The sequence below is a fragment of the Scyliorhinus canicula genome, chromosome 12 (assembly GCF_902713615.1).
Source record: "Scyliorhinus canicula chromosome 12, sScyCan1.1, whole genome shotgun sequence".
Lineage (NCBI taxonomy): Eukaryota > Metazoa > Chordata > Chondrichthyes > Carcharhiniformes > Scyliorhinidae > Scyliorhinus > Scyliorhinus canicula.
Window position 1 is genome coordinate 130,579,771 of NC_052157.1, and position 22,194 is coordinate 130,601,964.

The 22,194-nt window shown below is 40.4% G+C and overlaps 1 protein-coding gene across 6 annotated transcripts in view; it reads left to right on the forward strand.

The window, feature by feature from the left end:
• ggnbp2 (gametogenetin binding protein 2) overlaps positions 1 to 22,194 on the forward strand; it is a 65,424-nt gene that overhangs the window by 34,377 nt on the left and 8,853 nt on the right. For 2 of the 6 annotated variants that reach the window (XM_038814136.1, XM_038814131.1), the window contains exons 4-11: positions 2,606 to 2,704; positions 7,179 to 7,307; positions 13,147 to 13,260; positions 13,426 to 13,635; positions 14,796 to 14,970; positions 16,730 to 16,924; positions 17,913 to 18,063; positions 21,368 to 21,493. In XM_038814136.1, coding sequence (XP_038670064.1) covers positions 2,606 to 2,704; positions 7,179 to 7,307; positions 13,147 to 13,260; positions 13,426 to 13,635; positions 14,796 to 14,970; positions 16,730 to 16,924; positions 17,913 to 18,063; positions 21,368 to 21,493 — 1,199 coding nt within the window. The remainder of the gene's footprint in view (positions 1 to 2,605; positions 2,705 to 7,178; positions 7,308 to 13,146; positions 13,261 to 13,425; positions 13,636 to 14,795; positions 14,971 to 16,729; positions 16,925 to 17,912; positions 18,064 to 21,367; positions 21,494 to 22,194) is intronic. The other 4 variants (XM_038814133.1, XM_038814132.1, XM_038814135.1 and 1 more) reach the window with 4 other exon arrangements.

Here is a 22,194-nt window from a genome sequence, read left to right on the forward strand (position 1 = left end):
AATTTTTCAAGACAGGATTTAGTCCCATTTGGAAGCAAGTGGACGTATTAGCAAGAGGCAGCACGGTTTTGTGAAAGGGAGGTCGTGTCTCGCTAACTTGATAGAGTTTTTCAAGGAGGTCACAAAGATGGTTGATGCAGGTAGGGCAGTGGATGTTGTCTGTATGGACTTTAGTAAGGCCTTTGACAAGGTCCCTCATGGCAGACTGGTACAAAAGGCGAAGTCACATGGCATCAGAGGTGAGCTGGCAAGATGGATACAGAACTAGCTAGGTCATAGAAGGCAGAGAGTAGCAATGGAAGGGTGCTTTTCTGTTTGGAGGGCTGTGACTTGTGGTGTTCCGCAGGGTTCAGTGCTGGGACCTTTGCTGTTTGTAGTAAATATAAATGATTTGGAGGAAAATATAACTGGTCTGATTACTAAGTTTGTGGACGACACAAAGTTTGGTGGCATTACAGATAGCGGTGAGGACTGTCGCAGGATACAACAGGATTTAGACCATTTGGAGACTTGGGCGGAGAGATGGGCGGAGAGATGGCAGGTGGAGTTTAATCCGGACAAATGTGAGGTAATGTATTTTGGAAGGTCTAATACAGGTAGGGAATATACAGTGAATGGTAGAACCCTCAAGAGTATTGACAGTCAGAGATCTAGGTGTACAGGTTCACAGATCACTGAAAGGGGCAACACAGGTGGAGAAGGTAGTCAAGGCAGATGGCATGCTTTCCATCATTGGCCGGGGCACTGAGTATAAAAATTGGCAAGTCGTGTTGCAGCTGTATAGAACCTTAGTTAGGCCACACTTGGAGTATAGTGTTCAATTCTGGTCGCCGCACTACCAGAAGGATGTGGAGGCTTAAGAGAGGGTGCAGAAGAGATTTACCAGGATGTTGCCTGGTATGGAGGGCATTAGCTATGAGGAGAGGTTGAATAAACTTGGTTTGTTCTCACTGGAATGAAGGAGGTTGAGGGGCGACCTGATAGAGGTCTACAATATTGAGAGGCATAAAAGTGGATAGTTAAACTTTTCCCCCCCAGGGTAGAGGGGTCAGTTGCTAGGAGGCATAGATTTAAGGTGCGAGAGGCAAGGTTTAGAGGAGATGTACGAGGCAAGTTTTTTAAAAAAAAAATTTTTTTTTAACACCGGGTAGTGGGTGCCTGGAACTCTGCTGGCGGAGGTGGTGGAATCGGGGATGATAGTGACGTTTAAGAGGCCTCGTGATAAATACATGAATAGGATGGGAATAAAGGGTTACGGACCCTGGAAGTGTTGCGACGGGCAGCATTGTTGGCGCAAGCTTGTTGGGCTGAAGGGCCTGTTCCTGTGCTGTACTTTTCTCTGTTCTTTGAAAAGTGATCTAGCGAAACTTTTGATTCAACAGGGAATAAATATGGGTTTTGACTCATAAATACGGCACGGTAAATTGAAGTGGTCATTCTTGTTGTTGAAACCTATTAAATGGAAAAATGCTGACTTGGCACTCCTGATAATTTCAGCTAAACTTAGTTTAATCACCTGTATATCTAACTTTGAAATGAGTTGATGAGTTTGGCTCTGTAGTGAACTTTGGAGCCGTGTGTCAGATTTTAAAATCATTGGAGTTGTCACTCTGAGGTGTGAAGCAGAGGTGCCTAGACCAGTCGGGATAATTTCAACAGTATTGAATATAATAATAATTGCTTATTGTCACAAGTAGGCTTCAAATGAAGTTACTGTGAAAAGCCCCTAGTCGTCACATTCGGCACCTGTTTGGGGAGGCCGGTACGGGAATTGAACCCAAGCTGCTGCCATTGTTCTGCATTATAAGCCAGCTGTTTAGCCCACTGTGCTAAATTAGCCCCTGTATACTATAGAATACTGTATTGTATAATACTGTATTGTAACTAAAAACATAAATTGGCTGAAATGAGCAAATTATTGAAGTTGACCAAAAGTTCAATTGCACAAAAAGAACATTTTAATGGTTGTAGACGTTGATCCATTTAAAGTTTTCAAAATGATTTTTAATGTGCCATTTTAATTTACTTGGCTGAATCTCTAGCTATTCAAAAACAAATAATTTTATAATTCTGCCATAATGATAGCCAAGCCCAGAGACCAACCTATGTTTTGAAGGTAGACTATTTTGCTTGCGTTCTTCCTGACCTTTGTTACCTACTTTGCTTTGCAGTAGGGTTAGGATGAAATGTTTCTTGCCTGTTATTTTTTTTAAACTGCATATATTGGAGCCTGACCTTTTGCCTTGGTGTTTATCAAATGAGGGATGATGTGGAAGGACAGGCACACAGCAAATTATTTTGGGTCCTTTTCCTTCGGTTCAGCAAGTTCGAATCACAATAACAGTTGGAGGATCTTGCAACAGGATTTTTGTATGTGTAATCCAACATCAAAATTGTAAGCCACCTGTAAACAACACTACAGTTCCCGTACCAGCCTCGCCGAACAGGGGCCGGAATGTGGTGACTAGGGGCTTTTCACAGTAACTTAATTTGAAGCCTACTTGTGACAATAAGCGATTTTCATTTCATTACAGAATATATTGCAGAATGTTTTTTTTGTCAATGAATGTTCTGTACTGTTAAGTTGTGAATAATTTCTGCTTAGGTCCAAACTGAATGAGACTATTGATGCAATTCCTAAAAGTAAAAAGAACAAAAGATGTCAATTACATTCGTTAGATACGCACAAGCCAAAGCCTTTAGGGTAAGTAATACCTACAGTTTTTCTGCACTAGATTATAATGGAAATTAAAAGAAAATAAAACTGCACTTCTATTTTCCTTGGCTTTAAATTTAACCTATAAAGCCAATCTCAGTTGTAGGAGAAGGATTTAACCACTCTTTTTTAATGCAGTGGTTAGTCAATCAGGATAACTTGACTGTTCTTGGTTAGTTATTGGTGTTTGCTATTTTTGGTTCAAAGTTAATTAAGTTAATTTGGTTATCAAGGGACATTTCTGAAATACGTGCTTTATTTGCTAATGTCTAATAGTTTTAATGAAATTTAACATTTCTGTGCATGATAAATTAGTTTGCAGTGATGACCAGTAGTTCAAAGAAACATTTGCTACCGATGTGCTGGTCCCATTGAAGTAAATGCGAGGGTGGGAGGAGACATTTTTCAATTGCTGTGGTATCCGTTTGGTGCAAGCCCTGAATTGAAGACTAGTGGCACATCATGATGCATAATTGAGTTATTGGACCTAACTTAATTTTGCATTATCAATACTTGTATCTGCATCATATAGTTTTAAAAACAAATTTAGCATACCCAATTCATTTTGCCAATTAAGGGGCAATTTAGCATGGCCAATCCACCTACCCTGCACATCTTTTGGGTTGTGCGGGCAAAACCCACGTAAGCACGGGGAGAATGTCTGTGGAGTTTGCACGGTGACCCAGAGCTGGGATTGAACCTGGGACCTCGGCACCGTGAGGCAGCAGTGCTATCCACTGCGCCACCGTGCTGCCCTTGCATCGTATAGTTAACTTCTAACTTTATGGTTCAGTTTTTATAACCTGATTTTCAGTATGGCAATGAAATCTGCTCTGCAGTGCTTCTAATCCTGCAGCAGTGAAGATTGAATATTTTCAGAAGTAAGTATAATATGCTCGATTGACACTTTTATTCACCAGTTTCATCTGCATATCCATTATCTCACCTCTATTTCTATTTCTATGCTGGTGAGGACAACATCCACCTGAAATATTGGCACATTTTTGTTGTCATAGAACATACAGTGCAGAAGTGAGGCCATTCGGCCCATCGGTCTGCACTGACCCACAGCCCTCACTTCCACCCGATCCCTGCAACTCAATAGCACCTCCTAACCTTTTTGGTCACTAAGGGCAATTTATCATGACCAATCCATCTAACCTGCACGTCTTTGGACAGTGGGAGGAAACCCATGCAGACACGGGGAGAACGTGCAGACTCGCACAGTGACCCAGCGGGGAATGGAACCTGGGACCCTGGTGCTGTGAAGCCACAGTGCTAGCCAATTGTGCTACCGTGCTGCCCATTGTTCTTTCCAACTTCTGTCACGGAATCGAGGAAATACTTGGAACAATATCTGCATTCCTCTATCTCTCCAGTGTTTGTGGCTTACCATAATTGGGTAAGAGAGGCAAGCAACTGGTGCTGAACAATGGAAACTAATAGAACCATTTTTTAGCAGGCTGTATCATGATCAGAATGATGGGTGATAATTTACTCCTGGTGACTTGGGACAGCTCCAGTGTTCCTTTATCTACTTGGTGGGTGTCCAAACCCCCACATTTGGTCAACTGTTGATTCTGGTAGATTTGGGGTGAGGAGACTGGGAGCAAGATAACCTCAAGGCTGAATTAGTTCTTTGATCTGCTTGCTGATAGAAGTTTGAAGGGTAATACCCGAGGCAAATAATTTGACAATACTTTGGAGGAGCACTGTTAATTGGCTCATGAATGAGACTTGGACCGTAAGTCATAGGAGCAGAATTAGAATGCTCGGCCCATCGGCTCTGCCATTTAATCATCGCTGATATTTTTCTCACCCCATAACCCCTGATCCCCTTATTAATCAAAAACCTATCTATCTCTGTCTTAAGGACACTCCGTGATTTGGCCTCCATAGCCTTCTGCGGTAAAGAGTTCCACAGATTCATTACCCTCTGGCTGAAGACATTCCTCCTCGTCGCTGTTTTAAAGGCTCGTCCCTTTAATGTGAGATTTGTGTCCTCTGCTTCTAGTTTTTCCTACAAGTGGAAACATCCTCTCCATGTCCACTCTATCCACGCCTTGAAGGCTAATACTGCAACTGTTTCCACTTCGTTCCAAATAAACGTTCAGGTCACTTAACCTGTGCACTAGTTTTCAAACTCTGCAAAGAAATATCTGCTGATAGTTGATGTGTTCCAGAAGTTCCTCCTCATATCTTCCCCAATGATAAAGCAGCTAATTAAAGGAAAATAATGGTAAAATTAGCTTTCATATCCAGCCTAATTGACATACAGATGGGTTTAGAAATTTGTGATGGACAGAAGCCTGGCCTTTGGATCCCAGTTTGAAAGCTTGTGCCCTGACAGTGGTTTGAAAGTTTGTGCCCTGACAGTGGTTTGAAAGTTTGTGTACTGACAGCGCTGTCCTGACTGGACAAAGTGTTGATTTTTTTTGTTTTTGTTTTTGAACTTTTTATAAAAAGAATAACAGAAGAACCCCCTCCTCCCTGCTCTACCACTCAATACACATCTGATTTGAAGAATAACACCCCCACCTCCCCATAGCAGCTGACACTGACCAACTCTTTAAAGTGAAGAATAAACCAACACCATCTCATATGGAACCCCTCTCAAGGAGCCTTTTCAAGATACAAACTCCCATCAGGTCGCCCAGCCACACTGAGGCACAGGGTGGAGAAGCTGACCTCCACCCCAACAGGACCTGCCTGCGAACAATCAGTCAGGCAAAGGCTAAAACACCCGCTCTTTCCCTGTCTGCAGGTCTGACACCCAAAATATGGCCCCCAGGTGACGTGGTGCTGAAAAAAGAAACCCAATTTCTCCCAACTTCAGACAGGACCAGAACCTGTACATGGTTAGCCAGTCCTCTCCCACACCCCTCGTCGCAAGTGTCCTCCACCCTCTCAAACAACCGTCTCATCCTTGATCTCGTTGGATGCGTCCTGTGGACCACCTTTTTAATTGTATTAACCCCAATCTCGCGCACAAGTTGTGGCATTCGCCCTCCACAACACCTCGCCACAACCCCTCCAGTGCCATCCCAGGTACTCCCACTTGGTTTCCTCCAATGACGCCATATCCTTCTCTAAAATTCTCCCATAAATCACCGAGAAGTAGTGTGATGTTTAATGGTATACTTGAGCTTGGAAGGTCTCAGTTGGTAATGTCAGTGCATACTGGAGGTTGTCTAAGGAGCTCTTTAGATTTGTGCTTGAGAAGCAAGCATGTGAAGGTCAGTCAGCCTATTGGTGTCTCTGCTTGTTTGGAGATTTTGGAAGTTGTTTCCATTCCATTGGCCGTTAAAATAAATTCAATTCCTTTCTAAAATCTTATGGATTTTGCTCTCGCTGTGCCCCTTTTTTATAAGGCATGCCAAGTCCTAACAAGCCTTCAGGTTTATGTTTAAAGTTCTCCTTTCCCTGATCTCTTCCATTGGCTCCTTTCATAATGATCTTGCATTTATATTTCCTTTCCCAATTTACCATATTATTAAAGAAATTTGAACTAGTGAGATTCAACTTCTGGCAATGAATGGAGCCCCAGTTTGTTGTACTTCAATGAAAACCTAATCTATTATATCAATTAAGTCCGTTCTGCACCTTCTCAATAGATTTTACTTCTGTTTAGATTTGTATATATGAACCCTGAAGCTTGTCTGCACCTCCCCTTCAGTGCATATCCTTTATTATTCTTCCAAGGTGAATCATGTTGCGTGGGATAAAACTGCATTTTCCTGCTCGTGTTCCATAGCAGCTCATTGTAGTGATATAATAATCTGGTGTACGAATTAGTGTTAGTAATAGCACCATCAAGTGGTAAAGTTTGATCATTGAGCTAATGTACTTCATTGTGCCGAGTGGATTGAACTGCACATTCCAGAAAATTAGATTTTATGCACTTCATAGCTTCTCTATTCTGTTATGGAACCCCCTAATTGTTGAGTAGCATAAATTGGCATTTGAATGCTTTTGACTGTTTATTAAGGACATTATCAAGCCTCTAATATTCTGTGCATGCATCATTTTAAAAACCCCAAGTTGGCTTTTAACAAATCCACTTGTACTTTAAGCCCGACACTGCCTGCAGTGAGCAGGTGCCTGCCTTCAGGTCATGTGGTGATGCAGCTTCAGCTGGTTATATGTGCCCAGTGATTCAGTTATCCTCCTTCCTTGGTATGCCTCTTAGAAATGCATGCTCAAGATTGGCAACTTAAGAGCAGGGAAATGAAGCTGCATTTCAACATCTGTGATGTCATGGCTTTATGGTAGGCCAGTTTTCCAAAGCAAAATCTCATTTAACTTGTGTTAAATTATTTGAAGTCTGGAATTTGTTTCAGAATGCAGTAAAAGTTGTAGGATTTTGGTATCTTGCTTTAATACACTTCATCTTTATAGGTGAAGGGTAGAAGGATGTATGCATAAATGATCCTGAGCTTGTTAACTCTTCTGCAAATTACAGTGAAGGGAACAGTGGCAGTGGAAACGCAGAGAGAGCACTAGGGTCAGATAAGAAAAGTAATGGAGACAGCAAGAAGGAAGTCAGATGTAGCATCCTTTTTCACTTTGGACCTTTTCAGCCTCCACACAGGTAACAGGGAGATAAATGTAGAGGTAGTGTATTTGAGGTACATAGTACTCTTTAAACATGTAATGTTCATAGTTGGCTTTTAACCTTGCCATCGAGCACAATTCCTTTTACAAAGTGTTGATAACTACTGTTGCTGAATGTTGTTTTACTATCTTGGTGGCATGATGTTTATTAAATGAACTGAAAAATTACTTTCAAAATAAACATGCAAAGGCTTGCTTTTAGAAATTGACCAGTAGCAAATATTAAATTATTGGTTTGAGATAGTTGGTGGATATAGTAGTTTGACAACTCTGCCTGCTAGCATAGGTTAAAGATGGGACATGGAGGGTTGGGAAGAGAGCAAGAATTGATAATCATCCTTCTAGTAAAATAGTTTGTACTTATTTTTTTTTAAAAAAGTAACTAAAGCTTCCCTAGCCCATTTCATTCAGAATAGCTTAAAATATTACATTTGAAACTGTTTTACACACATCTGAGACCCAAAGACCTGAAAAATGAATCATTTTTGGGGGGAGCTGCTGTTGCTCAATTAATTCTATTTGTTTTCATGGAACAAATTTATATTTTTTCCATTTTTTAACTCTTTCCCCCTCCCAAATAAAGGTGCACTGTTTATTTTTACTTTTTAGTTCATAGTTCAGTGTATGCTGGTGGCTCTCTGGTCCCTTGTATAAGTGATTCATCTTAATGATGAATGTTGACAGGCTAATGTAGCAAGGGATGCATCAGATTAAGTTGATATTTTGCCTATACTAGATGGTGGGGTTCCTGGGACAGCAGTCAGGTGGAAATCTTGGCTGACTTTATTTTCCCCGCCTCCCCCTTTTAAAAGACTACTTTTTTAAAAAAAGCACAGCCAAGATGAGGCATTAAAGCCGTAGCTGAGCAAATAGTACATTTAAATAGCACTATTCATGACCTCGGTATCATATCTTTAGATCAAATTAACCGCCTTTTGATTTGTTATCACTAATTTAGGAATCTTTATTTTTGTAGTTTACTTGCGGTTCAATTCAGACTGCTTCTGAAAACTCAAGGTTGATTCAAACAATAACTTTTATGTGTTGCTGACTTAATACACTAGAAATACATGTTGGTTATTGTTTTTTGGAACTTGACTACAATGTATTTGTCATTCCTACTAAAACACGACTGGCTTTGGGGTGGATGGGATTATCGGCGCAGATGGCCATATGGAAATATGAAGTTGCGGCAGTAGGAGACCTGGTTAAATATTCCTGGGCACCTGGTGTTCAGAAAAGATGGGGATGTGGGGAAAAAAGGAGAGGTGGTGGTTTTGACGGAGAGTATTGCAGTGCTGGCCCAGAGTGTTCAAGGACAGAATCAATATGGCTTGAGCTAAGGAACAAAACTGGTGAAATTACATAGCTTGGTGTAGTCTAGAGACCACCATCTAGTGGAATATAGGGATGTAGAGGAACAATCCTGCAGGATAATTACAGTTGGATGCAAATAGAAATTGTTCGTGTACAGTCGAGGTATATTCCCTTAAAAGGGAAAGGTAGGGCAAACCAATCCAGGGCTACCTGAATGAAAAAGAAGATTAAAATTAAGACGAGTAAGAAAACCGGTGTCTGGTATAAAATACAGTTGAGAACCAAGAGGAATACAGAAGATTCAGAGAGGAAGATAAACTAAGAGGGATTATGAGAAAAGACTAGCAGACAACATAAAAGGGAATCCCAAAGTCTTCGATAGACATATAAATGAGAACATGAGGAGAAAAGCCAATTTTTAGGGACCTAAAAGGGAATTTACACATGGAAGCTTGGTCATGACTTGAGGTATTAAGTGAATATTCTGTCTTTACCAAGGAAGTAGATGCTACCCAGGCCATGGTGACCGAACAGGAAACTCTGTCACGAGAAGATTTTAAAATTGGCAAGGAGGAAATATTTGGTGAACTATTGGTACTTAAAGATAAACAAGACACCGGGACTAGATGAGATGCATCTAAGGATATTGAAAGAATTGAGAATGCGGGGACCCTGGCCATCATCTTTCAGTTAGAATTGCAAACTTTACGCCCCTGTTCAAAAAAGGTTGCAAGGTTAAGTCCAGCAATTACAGACTTGGTCCCTTTAACTTCAGTGGTGTGGAAGCTTCTAGAAACAATTATTCAGGCTTGTTTTTCACTGCCTGTGTGGAGTTTCCCCTTATTCCCGTGTCGTGGGCCTCGCCCCCACAACCCAACCATGTGCAAGGTAGGTGGATTAGGCATGCTAAATTGACCCTTAATTGGTGTGGGTGGATGGGGAAGAAAATCAGGATAGAATTAGTAGTTACGTGGAAAAATTTGGGTTGATTAGTAAGAGTCAGCATGGATTTCTAAAGGAGAAACTGCATGGCTAATTTGCTGGAGTCTTTTTGAAGAGGCAAGAGTTGATGAACATAATGCTATTCATGTGGCCTACATGGACTTTTAAAGGCATTAGATTGTGCCATACAACAGACTTGACAAGTTATAGCTCATGGAATAAAAGCAACATGAATACAAAATTGGTTGTCTGAGTATTGGGATCAGAGTTGATAATTTTCAGGCTGGAGGAAGGTTTGCAGTGAAGTTCCCCAGTGGTCAGTATCCTGTTATATATTAATGATTTGGATCTCGTGTGCAGTGGACAATTTGAAAGTTTGCGGATGACACAATTTGAAAGAGTGGAAAACTGAATTTCGAAAGGGCATAGACCAGTTGTTGGAATGGGCAGATATTTGTGAGATTAAATTAAATTCTGAGAATATGAGGTGATTTATTTTGGTAGGAAGAGGAGGTGCAGTATAAAATAAGAGTGTGCAGGAACAGAGGGACCTGGTGTATGTGTATAGATCATTGAAGGTGACCGGACAGGTGGAGAGAGTAGTTAATAAAGCAAATAGTACTCTGGCTTTATTAATAGGGGCAAAGAGTACAACAGCAAGGAGATCATGCCAAAATTATAAAATACACTAGTTTGATCTGTTGGAATATTGTGTACAGTTCTGGTTGCCACACTACAGGAAGGTTGTGAATGCATTTGAGAGAATGCAGAAGATGTTTTCAAGAATGGTTCCCGGGATGAGAAACTTATGTTGTGAAGTCTCCTTGTCGAGAAGAGATTTAAAAGAGATACTCGAAGTCATGAGGGAGTTGGATAGAGTAGTTGGGGAGAAACTTTGCTGCTCTTAAAAAGGATCTCGAGCGAGATTAAAGTGATTTGCAAAAGAAGCAAATGTAATGAGATGTGGTTTGGGCCTAGAATGCACTGCCTAGAAATGTTGTGGTGGCTGGTTGAGGCATTTAAGAGGGCATTAGATGACTATTATAGGGGTACAGGGAAAAGAGAGAGAATAGCACTGCATACTCATTGGGGAGATGGTGCAGACACAAAGGGTCGAGTGGCAGCCTCCTGTGCTGCAACAATTCTTCGGAACATTTGTCTGTTTAGGTTGAAAATGCTGCCAGTAGTTTATAAACCAACAGATGAAACTAACACCTGGATTTCCTTTTTATTTGTGCTGATTTTGGAAATCATCTGAATTCATCGAACCGTGGCAGCAAATAGAAATTTTCTGACAAATATTTTGAACTCTTTATCTAGCTATACTCATTTGCAGTATTAAATTTTTTAATTTAATCTCTACAGAAACCAGTTTCAACATTGGCCTTCCTACTGAGGTGGCAAATGGCTAGGTTTAAAGTAAAAACAGAAAATACTGGACAATCTCAGCAGGTCTAACAACATCTCTGGAGAGAGAAGGAAGCTAACAAATAGAGTCTGGATGACTTTGACAAAAGTCGTCCAGACTTGCAACGTTGGCTCCCTTCTCTCCACAAATGCCGTCAGATCTGCATTGTTCAGCATTTTCTGTTTCCATTTCCAGCATCCACAGTAATTTGCTTTCTTCTTGGCTTTAAACCATACTGGGGTAAATGTCTGCAATGTGTTAGATTTCTAAAGTAATTTGACTTATTTTACATTTGGAGTTAGGAATTGGATAAAATGATCTGTGCTGGCAGCACCATATGAGCAATTGAGGCTGGGTGTTTCTCCTAGAATTGACAAGTATTACTGGTCAAAGAAGTGATTGGGATTAATTTTGTAGTAGGGAATTGTTAGGTTGCAAATTTGAGGTTGTGCTGACTTTTCCAATGAGACAATTAACTCATTTTTCTTGCCAAGGCACCGAAATACACTTGCCGTTACAATATATTACAGCTGTGACTTGAGCAAACTTTGTTATGATGCTGTGTCCAAAGATGGCCTCAGCCACATTTTGGTCACTTCTTGTACTTGGGTGTTTTATGTTGTACACAATGGTGGAGAAAGAGCTAGATTATGTATGCAGTTGGTCCTTGACCTCTGATTTTATTTAGAAATGCTAAGTTGTGGTTTGGTTAAAGGAATAGCATTTTATAATTTAGCATTTTTAAATTTCACCCTCTGGTTTCACAACTGTCTACATCCCTTAATTGGACTTGGTCATCCTTTTTAAAATGCTGAGGAAAAATATTAATTACATTTATTTGGGACAGTAATCCGCCATTGTATGATATATCTAGGTGTATATTGAAACTAACCATGGCTATGCCTTGGTATAATTTTAGTTGGTCTCCAGTTAAAGGAAATAGTTTGGGTAAAGACCATTTGTTCACTGAAGCTCATTTCTTTAGTGCGTTGGCACACGTTTGAATAGTCTGTTTTTGTAGATTTATTGTTCAAAAAGGTTTATTTGATCTGAATTTTGTTGTTTTTTTTTCTATTTAATTTTGAGCTGTGGATCATTCTCAGTAAGGAGAAGTTTTTCAAACCAGATTGTCCATAGATACTATGCCTGACATGCTGAGTGTTTGTGTTTTTTTTTGCGCTGAAGCAGATCTGGTCATTTACAATCTGTGGGTCGTTGCTTTGTTTGCCTCCATGGCACAAAATTACTCCAGATTAATTGATACTGAAGTGCTTTGAGATGTCCTGAAAATGTGAAAGACGCTATATAAATAAAACGTTTTGGGGTTTTATGTGCTTTTTTTTTCTTCTCTTCCCACTTCCCCCATCTTTCTGGTCTTTAATCCTTCTTGGTGCTCACCCTATATACATTTTTGTTTTTAATACCCCACTTGATGTAAACATTTTCAATGGGATGTAAATATAGCTGAATAGTGAGTGCTGAATAGAACTTTTTGTTTCATAAAATTTGAGTACCCAATTATTTTTTTTTACCCCCAATTAAAAGGAAATTTAGCATGGCCAATCCACTTACCCTGCACATCTTTGGGTTGTGGAGGTGAGATCCACACAGACACGGGGACAATGTGCAAACTCCAGACGGACAGTGACCCAGGTCCTCGGTGCCGTGAGGCAGCAGGGCTAACCACTGCACCACAGTGCTGCCCAAAACGTTACAGTTTCTGCGATTTCGTATTCCTATTTTAGTTTTGGACAACTTTTATTGCTTCACAGTAGGTATTGGGCGATGCTCACCATGGCTACCCAAGACCTTAAATCTTCCTCTGGATTGGAAAACGTACTACCAAATCAATTTGATTTTAAATTTGATTGTTCTTGCATTACAACAAACAAGAAATATTTGTGCTATTTTGAGCATTTATGACTAATCAGTATTGGATGAGTGCCTAATGTAAAAAAAACAGCGGTGCCATTGCATAACAAGAAATTATTTTGTTCCGAGATCATAAATTAACTGATTCTGGAAAATATCAATCCAGAATGGTAGCATGATTGAATAAGTATCTAGTATTAATAGTGATGTGTATTCTAATTGGGCCAAATGCTTTTTGTAAATTATGAAGAAAATGACACTCTGTTTCTGTTAACAGGGGTTGCTGGATGGATGTGTGGGAGCTGATGTCCCAAGAATGTAGGGATGAAGTAGTATTAATTGACTCCAGTTGTCTCTTGGAAACACTAGAGACTTATCTACGGAAACACAGGTTTGTAATCGAGCAAAGGGATGCTGCATGCTGTTATGCTCAGAATTTGCAGTTGAAATTAATTACATATAAATTAGTCAAAAGTTATTGAGTAAAAATCACTGCATTTATCTTTGCAACTGTAGTGTTAAATTCATGGTTCACATCATTTTCTTTTTATTGCAGGTTTTGCACAGATTGTAAAAATAAAGTGCTACGAGCATACAACATTCTCATCGGGGAATTGGATTGCAGCAAAGAAAAGGGCTACTGTGCAGCTCTCTATGAGGGACTGCGTTGCTGTCCCCATGAACGACATATTCATGTCTGCTGTGAGACTGACTTCATTGCGCATCTTTTGGGCCGTGCTGAGCCAGAGTTCGCAGGAGGGTATGAGTATGTAATTTGCTAGAGTGGGCTATCTAGCGCTTTTGGTTGCTTTCTTTTAAATGTACTTCTCTGTAGACACAATGTCAGTATAAAATAACTGCTGAATTCAGTTGCTTTTATTTTAAGGTAATTGACTTTGTAACTTGCCAAGAGATTTAGATCTGAACCAGAGGGCTTGGGGAGACTGCTCTCTTCAGGAAGGAAATGAACGTGTGTGTCTCAGTAACACTCCATGATCAAAGGGAAAGTTGTGGATGGCATTTGGAGGGTGGTTTTAAGGCTAGTTTGTAAAGGATTCTGTTTCGATCATGGGCATTGTTCCAGAATGTTTCACAAATTGGTAATATGACTTGGATTGTGAAAGTGAAGAAACGCAGGAGTTATTTCCTGTTGGGGTAGAATAAACTTGGCTATTTTTCATGTAGGATATAAGGTTCAGTAATTAAAAGGAAAAGATCCCAATTTGAAGAAAAATCCATGTTGCCACCCTGACTTGCAATAATTTCTATATGTGACCTTGGAACAGTTCATTTGAGTGGTGTTAAGAAAATCTTCATAACGTTTGCTGTGTAGCATGGCAATTTGTTTTTTAGTTCCCTGATTTCAGATATACTTCACGGTAGGTTCTAAGGTTGTCTTAAATCCCCCTTTGCTTCACTTGCAACTTTAGATGCCAGTAATTGCAACAGTATTATTGATATCTAGTGTTGCCGAAGTGCTAACAATCAAAACTACATTTGACCCAAATGAGTGGGCATATTGAGCATCTATCATTAATGCTGGAGATGTCTGGCCAGAAGAATGAGCAAGTTCTAGCAGAAATGGAGGAAAAATTGCAGGCTGTTGAACCTATTCTGCATCTGATTCTGTGTACAGCGTTGTGTCAACTGAATGCTTAAATTGAATCTAATCAGTTCTTCACTCTTGGTGCAATATAACGTATGGTCCAATAGTGAGGGTCTCGTAAGTGAGCATTTTGATTTTTTTTTTGGAGCAAGCTATATAGGAGTTGTGACATTTGAATCTTGTATAAATCAAATGTGTACTTGCCATTTCTAAGTGCATTATAACTCCATGGTGAACATGTGTTGAATCTGTGATCAGTGCAGGGTGGAAACAGAACATGTACCTTTAAATAGTAACCTAACCAGTTGTATTGCTTTTAGGCGGAGGGAGCGACATGCAAAAACTATAGACATTGCACAAGAAGAAGTCCTTACATGTCTTGGTATTCATCTGTACGAACGCTTGCACAGAATTTGGCAGAAGCTACGTGCTGAAGAACAGACATGGCAAATGCTCTTCTACCTTGGTATTGATGCATTGCGCAAAAGCTTTGAGGTATGGTTTTAAATTGCTAATGTAAAATATGGTTGGTTAGCAGCTTTAAATGCATTTGGTGTAGCATAACGTATAGTCCCAAGTCCACATTGATTGTGTTGAATATTCAAAAATTAGAAGTATTGCTTTCTTCGGCATAAGCTAGTTTTGTATTCCCTGCATTTAATCTTATCAAAACAAATGAAAATGGTGGCATACCGGAATACCATCACAATGAGCTGGCAGTGTCAGCAGTATCACAATGAGGAAAGAAAAGCAATGCCGGTACCATCTTGGGACAGTAGATTTAGAGAACATGTACCCGAGGTTAACCATGTAACTGTGTCAAGTCAGATGCTGGGTCCTTCTCTTGTCCATGCTGTTTACCAATCCTCCTTCCCATTTGCATCTAATTCATTACTTGTGGAAAAGAAAGTATAGAAAAATCTCAAAAATATCCATGCATTGATTTTGTTTACAAACGTACAAATTCGGAGCAGGTGTAACCCACTTGGCCTGCTCTGCCATTCAATAAGATCATGGCTAATGTGATTTGTAATCTCCAACTCACATTCACACTTGCCTACCCTGAAGACTTTTTCCCTTGTTAATCAAGAACCTATTTAACTTCCAAAGTCTCGACCGCATCCAACCCTGCTGAGGTTGGATGCGGACCCTTAGCATCTGGATTTGGATCGCCTTTTTGAGCCCCAGAATTATTTGGTTGGCACTTCACAAAGATTTTGTTTATCCAAATATATGATCAGTTCCTACACTTTTGATACATTCCCGTTTTATAATGTTTTTATACACAATTGCTTGTTACTTCTGATTCATTAAATTAGAGTGTTTATTTTGCGATTTCAGTTGGGTTTTTCTCTTTCCCATCCCCTCTCCTGCAACCAATGGCTGCTTGGAATTGGTTCCATGAACCCTGATCATTCTTCGCCACTTGTCTGAGTTATCATTATTCATGTGTGTGTCTTGACGTTATCAAGTTAATTGCAAGATGGGCATTGCAGCTAACCTTTTCATCTTCACTTGTGCACTTTAAATGGGTGGCTGGATTGTAATCAAATGACTTGAGGTTGTTCTGTGGATCGGCCATTTAGTTAAAGTGCAGAGCTAAGGTATGAAGTGGTGGAAAGTGTCCTAGTTTGTTCTCCATGTTAAAATGGTTTGTTCTCCATGTTAAAATGGCAGCAACAGTGCAGCTACTTTTGAGAAATTGTAGATGCAAATTTCACAGACTGCACACATGTTGGTACTTCAATTATATTTTTGGGGGCCAACTGCACTTTTTCCTCTGACTAAAAGATTCCTCCAACTTTTGTCAAGTGCTACTTAGAACTTCATGGCTTGGGCATATTAACAGATTGTTTCCAACTTGAATTGACTGCAACACCATCCTGCAGACGGTGAGAAAAATAGGTTTTGCAGAAAAAATATTAAGTAGTCTACAGTCATTGAAGGATTCTCCTAAAATACAGAACCTTCATTGAATATTTGACCCATAGCAACTTTATAATGAAGGCCTTCCATTTCTGCAAGAACAAGAACGATACATCTCTGAAATGACTTTAAGCAAAAGACTGTTTGGAGATTTTATTGGGGTAACTGAATGAGTATATGGAGACTAAATGGCGTATATCTGGTCTCTTGCCCTTTTTTCCTAACCAGTGCAACGGATATATAAATCTTAACTTGAAATTTTGCTTTTATACACTAATGGCCTTTTTAGTAATTTTTATAAAAGAAAAACTGGAACTCTGTCCTGCAGATGGCAATTGAAAAAGTGCAAGGTATTAGTCGACTGGAGCAGCTTTGTGAGGAGTTGTCTGAAGAGGAGAGAGTTCGAGAGCTCAAGCAGGAAAAGAAGCGTCAAAAACGGAAGAACAGGCGTAAAAATAAATGTGCCTGTGAAATATCTACCCCACTTCAAACTCCAGGCGAAACTACTAAAGCCCAAGAGGAGGTGGGTAAATTACTGTTACTTCAGTTGTATTGATCCAACAGTCCTTGTGTGAACAAATTTGGATTTCTCCTCGCCATTCTGTCAGTGATAACACATAATTACTGAAAAATAATTTTGTAAACTAAAATTTAACCAGTCCATTGGCAGAAGTCTGTAGTTTCAATGCCTATTTGCATCTATTAATTTCTGTTTTTAACTAATTTTCTACAATTATACAATTTTAGACTCCTCCAGTCTAATTAAAATAGCACCAATGTTTCTTCATGCCTTCTCTATTTGTTATCTCATACTCAGCGGTGTTTGGTTAATTTGTGCTGTACCCTCTATAGCCTCAACACCCCTCCTATTGGAGCCCAAAACTGTGCGCATTACTTCAATTGTGATCTTGCTGTGGTTTTCCGTAATTGGTTTTTGTAGCTTGCCCTGGTCGTTAAATCTAGAATTCTGTTAGCTTTTATATTGCCGTATCCATTTGAGGCGTAGCTATCTAAAGATATTGTGAACCTGAATCCACCTTTCAAAATCCCCCCCCCCCCCCACCTTGTCCACATCACCCAGCTTTTCTTATTCCAGTATAATTTTATTTCCATACCAAAATGTATGACCTCACTTTTTGACACTGAATGCTGCTGAGAAAGCTGCCTTTAATTCTTTCCCCCTTTGTAAATTGTTTGCTGCCCTCGCTGTAATTGTGTCATCTGCTATCTTGTCAAAGGCTTTTGAAAGCACCACATCCATTCATTCATGATATCTGTTGCAACTCAAAACTCTTAGGTTTTCGATTGGTTTCTTCTAGATATTTAGTAATCTTTAAATACTCCATGCACACTACCAATAGATTTTAAGCGCAGACTGAATGCTTACCTGAATCCGTTGTCTCTTTTTTAATCACTCTATATTGGAGAGAACGGCTTTCAATAGAATCATGGTGTGTTTTCTAGGGCACCAATTTTTAAAAATTGTTTGCTGTATTTAAATGTCATTCCAGGCAACATCCGAGGCAGTAGAGAGCAGCTGTAAAGACTGTGGCACCATGGAAGATGCAAATGGTAGAGTTGAAGTAATTGTTACAAATGAAAGTACCTCGTGCACGTGCCCAGGCAGTGAAAATCTACTTGGATCGCCCAAAACAAAGAAAGGTATGTACACTGTTGTGCCCAATGTTTGCAGAAGAATTCCTTGCCGAATCAGAAATAAAGCTTTAATTGTGTGAAATCTTCCAGTGGTGCCGAGTTATCTCCGATGAACTTCCTTCACTCTCTTGTTTTTACTTTGAGATTCTGACTGATTGCTCAAAGCAGTACTGATCTTGGATTATCCTGGTCGCCAATTTGTTAAAAAGTTATGGTACCCTTTTTATCTTCAAATGTCTTAAAATATTCTTGGAAGTACAGATATTGCAGCAGGTGAATAATCAGCTAATTTATCTCTGATCATTGGAAAGAATGTTGGTCAAGACACTTAACCTGCTCTATGACTAATGCTATAGAATCTTTAAATGTTCGTTAGAACTAACAGACTGGGTCTCTTATTGCTCACCTTTACAAGAAGGATGGATTGCATCTAAACTGGAGAGGCACCAATATCCTGGCCGGGCGATTTGCTATTGTGGTTCGGGAGGATTTAAACTAGTATGGCAAGAGATGGGGACTGGAGCAGTAGTAGTATGGCAGGGGAAACGGGAACTGGAGCAGCAGTAGTATGGCAGGGGAAATGGGAACTGGAGCAGCAGGCCAGCAGCTGTAGAGACTGGGGAAGAGCGAGACTAAAACAAATATAGCTAACTGGAGAGCAGGCAGGGGGAGTTGGTGAACTCGGTGGGTCTGGAATGCGTTTGGTTCAACACAAGAACTATAACGGGTAATATGGATGAACTTTGAGCTTGGATTAATGTAGTGAATTATGATGCTATCTTGGAGATATGGCTGAAGGAAGGGCAGGGCTGGCAGCTTAACTTTCTGGCAACCACACCCTCATGTTCTGGTCTTGCCCCAGACTTTCTTGGTTCTGGGCAGTCTTCGAGGGATGAGGGTGAAGCCATCCCTGAGAAGTGGCGGTCTTCGGGGTATCAGACCAGCCAGATATCTTCACCGGGAGCCCTTTCCTTTGCCTCCCTGATCGCCTGCTGTAGAATCCTGCTTCGTTGCCAGTCAGCAGCAGCACCTAAAGCTGCAGACTGGCTGTCCGACCTATCAGAATTTTTCCAAATGGAGAAAATCAAATTTGCCATCCGTGGGTCGGAAGAGGGCTTCCACAAAACATGGTAGCTATTGACCCAACTGTTCAGAGACCTGTTTGTGGCCAAGATAGGCCACAGGACAAGATAGTAAGAGGAAAGTGAGGGAGGACCGGGGAGGGGGGAAACATAGGCAACTAAAAACAGACAAAGCTTTTGAAGAATATAGGGAAAGTAGGAACAATTCAAATGGGGAGTTGGGAGGCCTAAAAGGGGCTATGAAATGTAATTTGCAAGCAAGGTCAAGGAAAATACCAAGGCCTTAGGATATAGATAAAGAGCAAGAGGATAGCTAGGAAAAGAGTAGGCCCACTCCGCGTGGTGTCAGGAAGTGGGTGAGATCCTTTAATGAGTACTTGGCATCGGTATTCTGCAAGGAGAGGAACATGACAGATGTTGAGATTAGGGGTGGGTGAGTGTATGCTCTCAGACATATCAGCATAATTAAGGAGGAAGCGTTGGATATCTTAAAATGTATTACGGTAGACAGGTCCCCTGGGCTGGATGGGCTAAATCTCAAGTTACTGTGGGAGGGGAGAGGAAATAGCTGGGGCCTTAATAGGTATTCTGCATCATATTTGACCATAGACGAAGTTCCAGAGGATTGGAGAATAGCCAATGTTGTCATTTTGTTTAAGAAGGAAAGCAGGGATAATCCAGGTAATTATAGACCGGTGAGTCTGATGTCAGTGGCGGAGAAGCTGTTGGAGAAGATACTAAGGGACAGGTTTTATTTGCATTTGGAAGCAAATGGACTTGTTAATGATGGGCAACATAGGTTTGTGCGGGGAAGGTTATGTCTTGCCAACTTTGGAGAGATTCTGACTGGAGATCTGTAACTAGTGGTGTTGCACAGGGTGATCAGTGCTCAGACCACTTTGTAATATATATAAATGATTGGAGGAAATTGTAGATGATCTGAAGATGGGTGGAGTTGCAGATAATGAAGGGGACTGTCAGAATACAGCAGAATATAGATAGATTTGAGAGTTGGGCAGAGAAATGGCAGATGGAGTAAACTCCGGAAAATACGAGGTGATGCATTTTGGAAGATCAAATTCGGGTGTGAATGGCAGAACCCTTAGGAGCATTAACATACAGAGGGATCTGGGCGCTCCGGTCCATATTTCCATTAAAGTGGCAATGCAGGTGGATAAGGTGGCCAAAAATGCATATTGTGCACATTCTCCCTGTTTGTGTGGGTTTGACCCCCCACAACCCAAAGATGTGCAGGGTAGATGGATTGGCCACTTAATTGGAAAAAATAATTGGGTACTCTAAATTTATTTTTTTAAAAGGCATACGGCATGCTTGCCTTCATCGGCCTAAGCATTGAGCACAAGAGTTGGAAGATCTTGTTACAGTTGCATAAAACTTTAGTGAGGCCACATTTGGAATATTGCTTGTAGTTCTGGTTGCCGCTCTACCAGAAGGATGTGGATGCTTTGGAGAGAGTGCAAAGGTTTACCAGGAAATTGCCTGGTCTGGAGGCTGTTGGCTATGAGGAGGTGAAATGAACTCTTGTTTTCATTGGAAAGATGGAGGTTGAGGGGAGACCTGATGAGATCGACAAAATTATAAGAGGTATGGCCAGGGTGAATAGTCGAAGCTTTTTCCCCAGGGTGGAAGACTAACGAGGGGGAAAGTTTAGGGGAGATGTCTGGGAAAGTTTTCATGCAGTGAGTGGTGGGTGCCTGGAATATGTTGTCAGTGAAGATGATGGGGGAAGGCACGATAGCAACGTTCAAGATGTATCTTGATAGATACGTGAACGAGCGGGGAAGGGAGGGATACAGATTGTTTGGGCAATAAGTAGCAATTCTAAATGAGGAATCTGGCTTGGTGGGCCATAGGCCTGTTCTGTGCTGTAAAGTTCTTTGATTGAGTACCATCTTACTGATGAAGCCATCTGCCTGAGATGGCATTCAATCTACAGCTACTGACTCAAATTTACATGGCTGCTAAATTGACTGTTTGGGCAGATGTTGGCCGTAGGACAGAAGACCCTCCCCAGGGTGCTGCTGCAAAGCTGTTGGAGTTCACTGTCTTGTTTATTGATTTAAATTGTTAATTATATGGAAACTTGAGTGAAAGACAAAATTGAAGAAATAGACATGTTTAAACTACTTTGACCAGCTCAAGAAATAGTGAAGAAAATCAAAAAGAGGACATAGCTTTCATTGAAAAGTGTTTTTGTTTTCACTCAGGTTTATCTCCACATTGTAATGGCAGTGACTGTGGTTACTCATCAAGTATGGAAGGCAGTGAGACTGGTTCCCGCGAAGGATCAGATGTAGCTTGCACTGAAGGTATCTGCAATCATGATGAAACAGGTTAGAATGATACCAAAATTCTTAAAACATTTTTGGATCATCAAAACAAATTAAATAAATGGACAAATTTATAGGGGTGACATTAGAGAACCGAGATTAGCAACTCCTGCATATGGCCCTTCAATATCTCAATGGCAGCTCCCAGTCTTCCACTTTGGTCATGTTATGATGAAAAAAGCCTTCAAGAATCAGTCAAGAAGATGACAAATCAAAGAACTGGACAAACAATTTTTCTTGGAGTTAATTTGTTTAATCAAGAATTTAGTTTCTAATTTAGATATGCAAAGTGATAAAAGGTAAATAAAGTAGACATGAAGCGGGTGTCTCTTGTGGGACATTCCAGAATGAGGTAGGAAATTTAATACAGGAGTTGAGAAGAAACTACATCTCCCAAAGGGTTGTGAATCTGTAGAATTTGCTACCCCAGAGTACAATGGATGCTGGGACAATGAGTAAATTTAAGGAGGAGTTAGACAGATTTTTTAATTGATAAAGGGTTGAAGGGTTAAGGCCAGGATTGGATCAGCCATGATTGCATGACGGAGCAGATTCAATGGGCCACATGGCCTAATTCAGCTCCTATAACTTATGAACTTGCCCTGTTGCATTTCAAAATATTTTTGAGGGGATTATTTTGGAAGATGTGTAATGATTGTGATTACAAGTTCAAACAAACCTTGACAGCGTGGTTGTAAATGAAA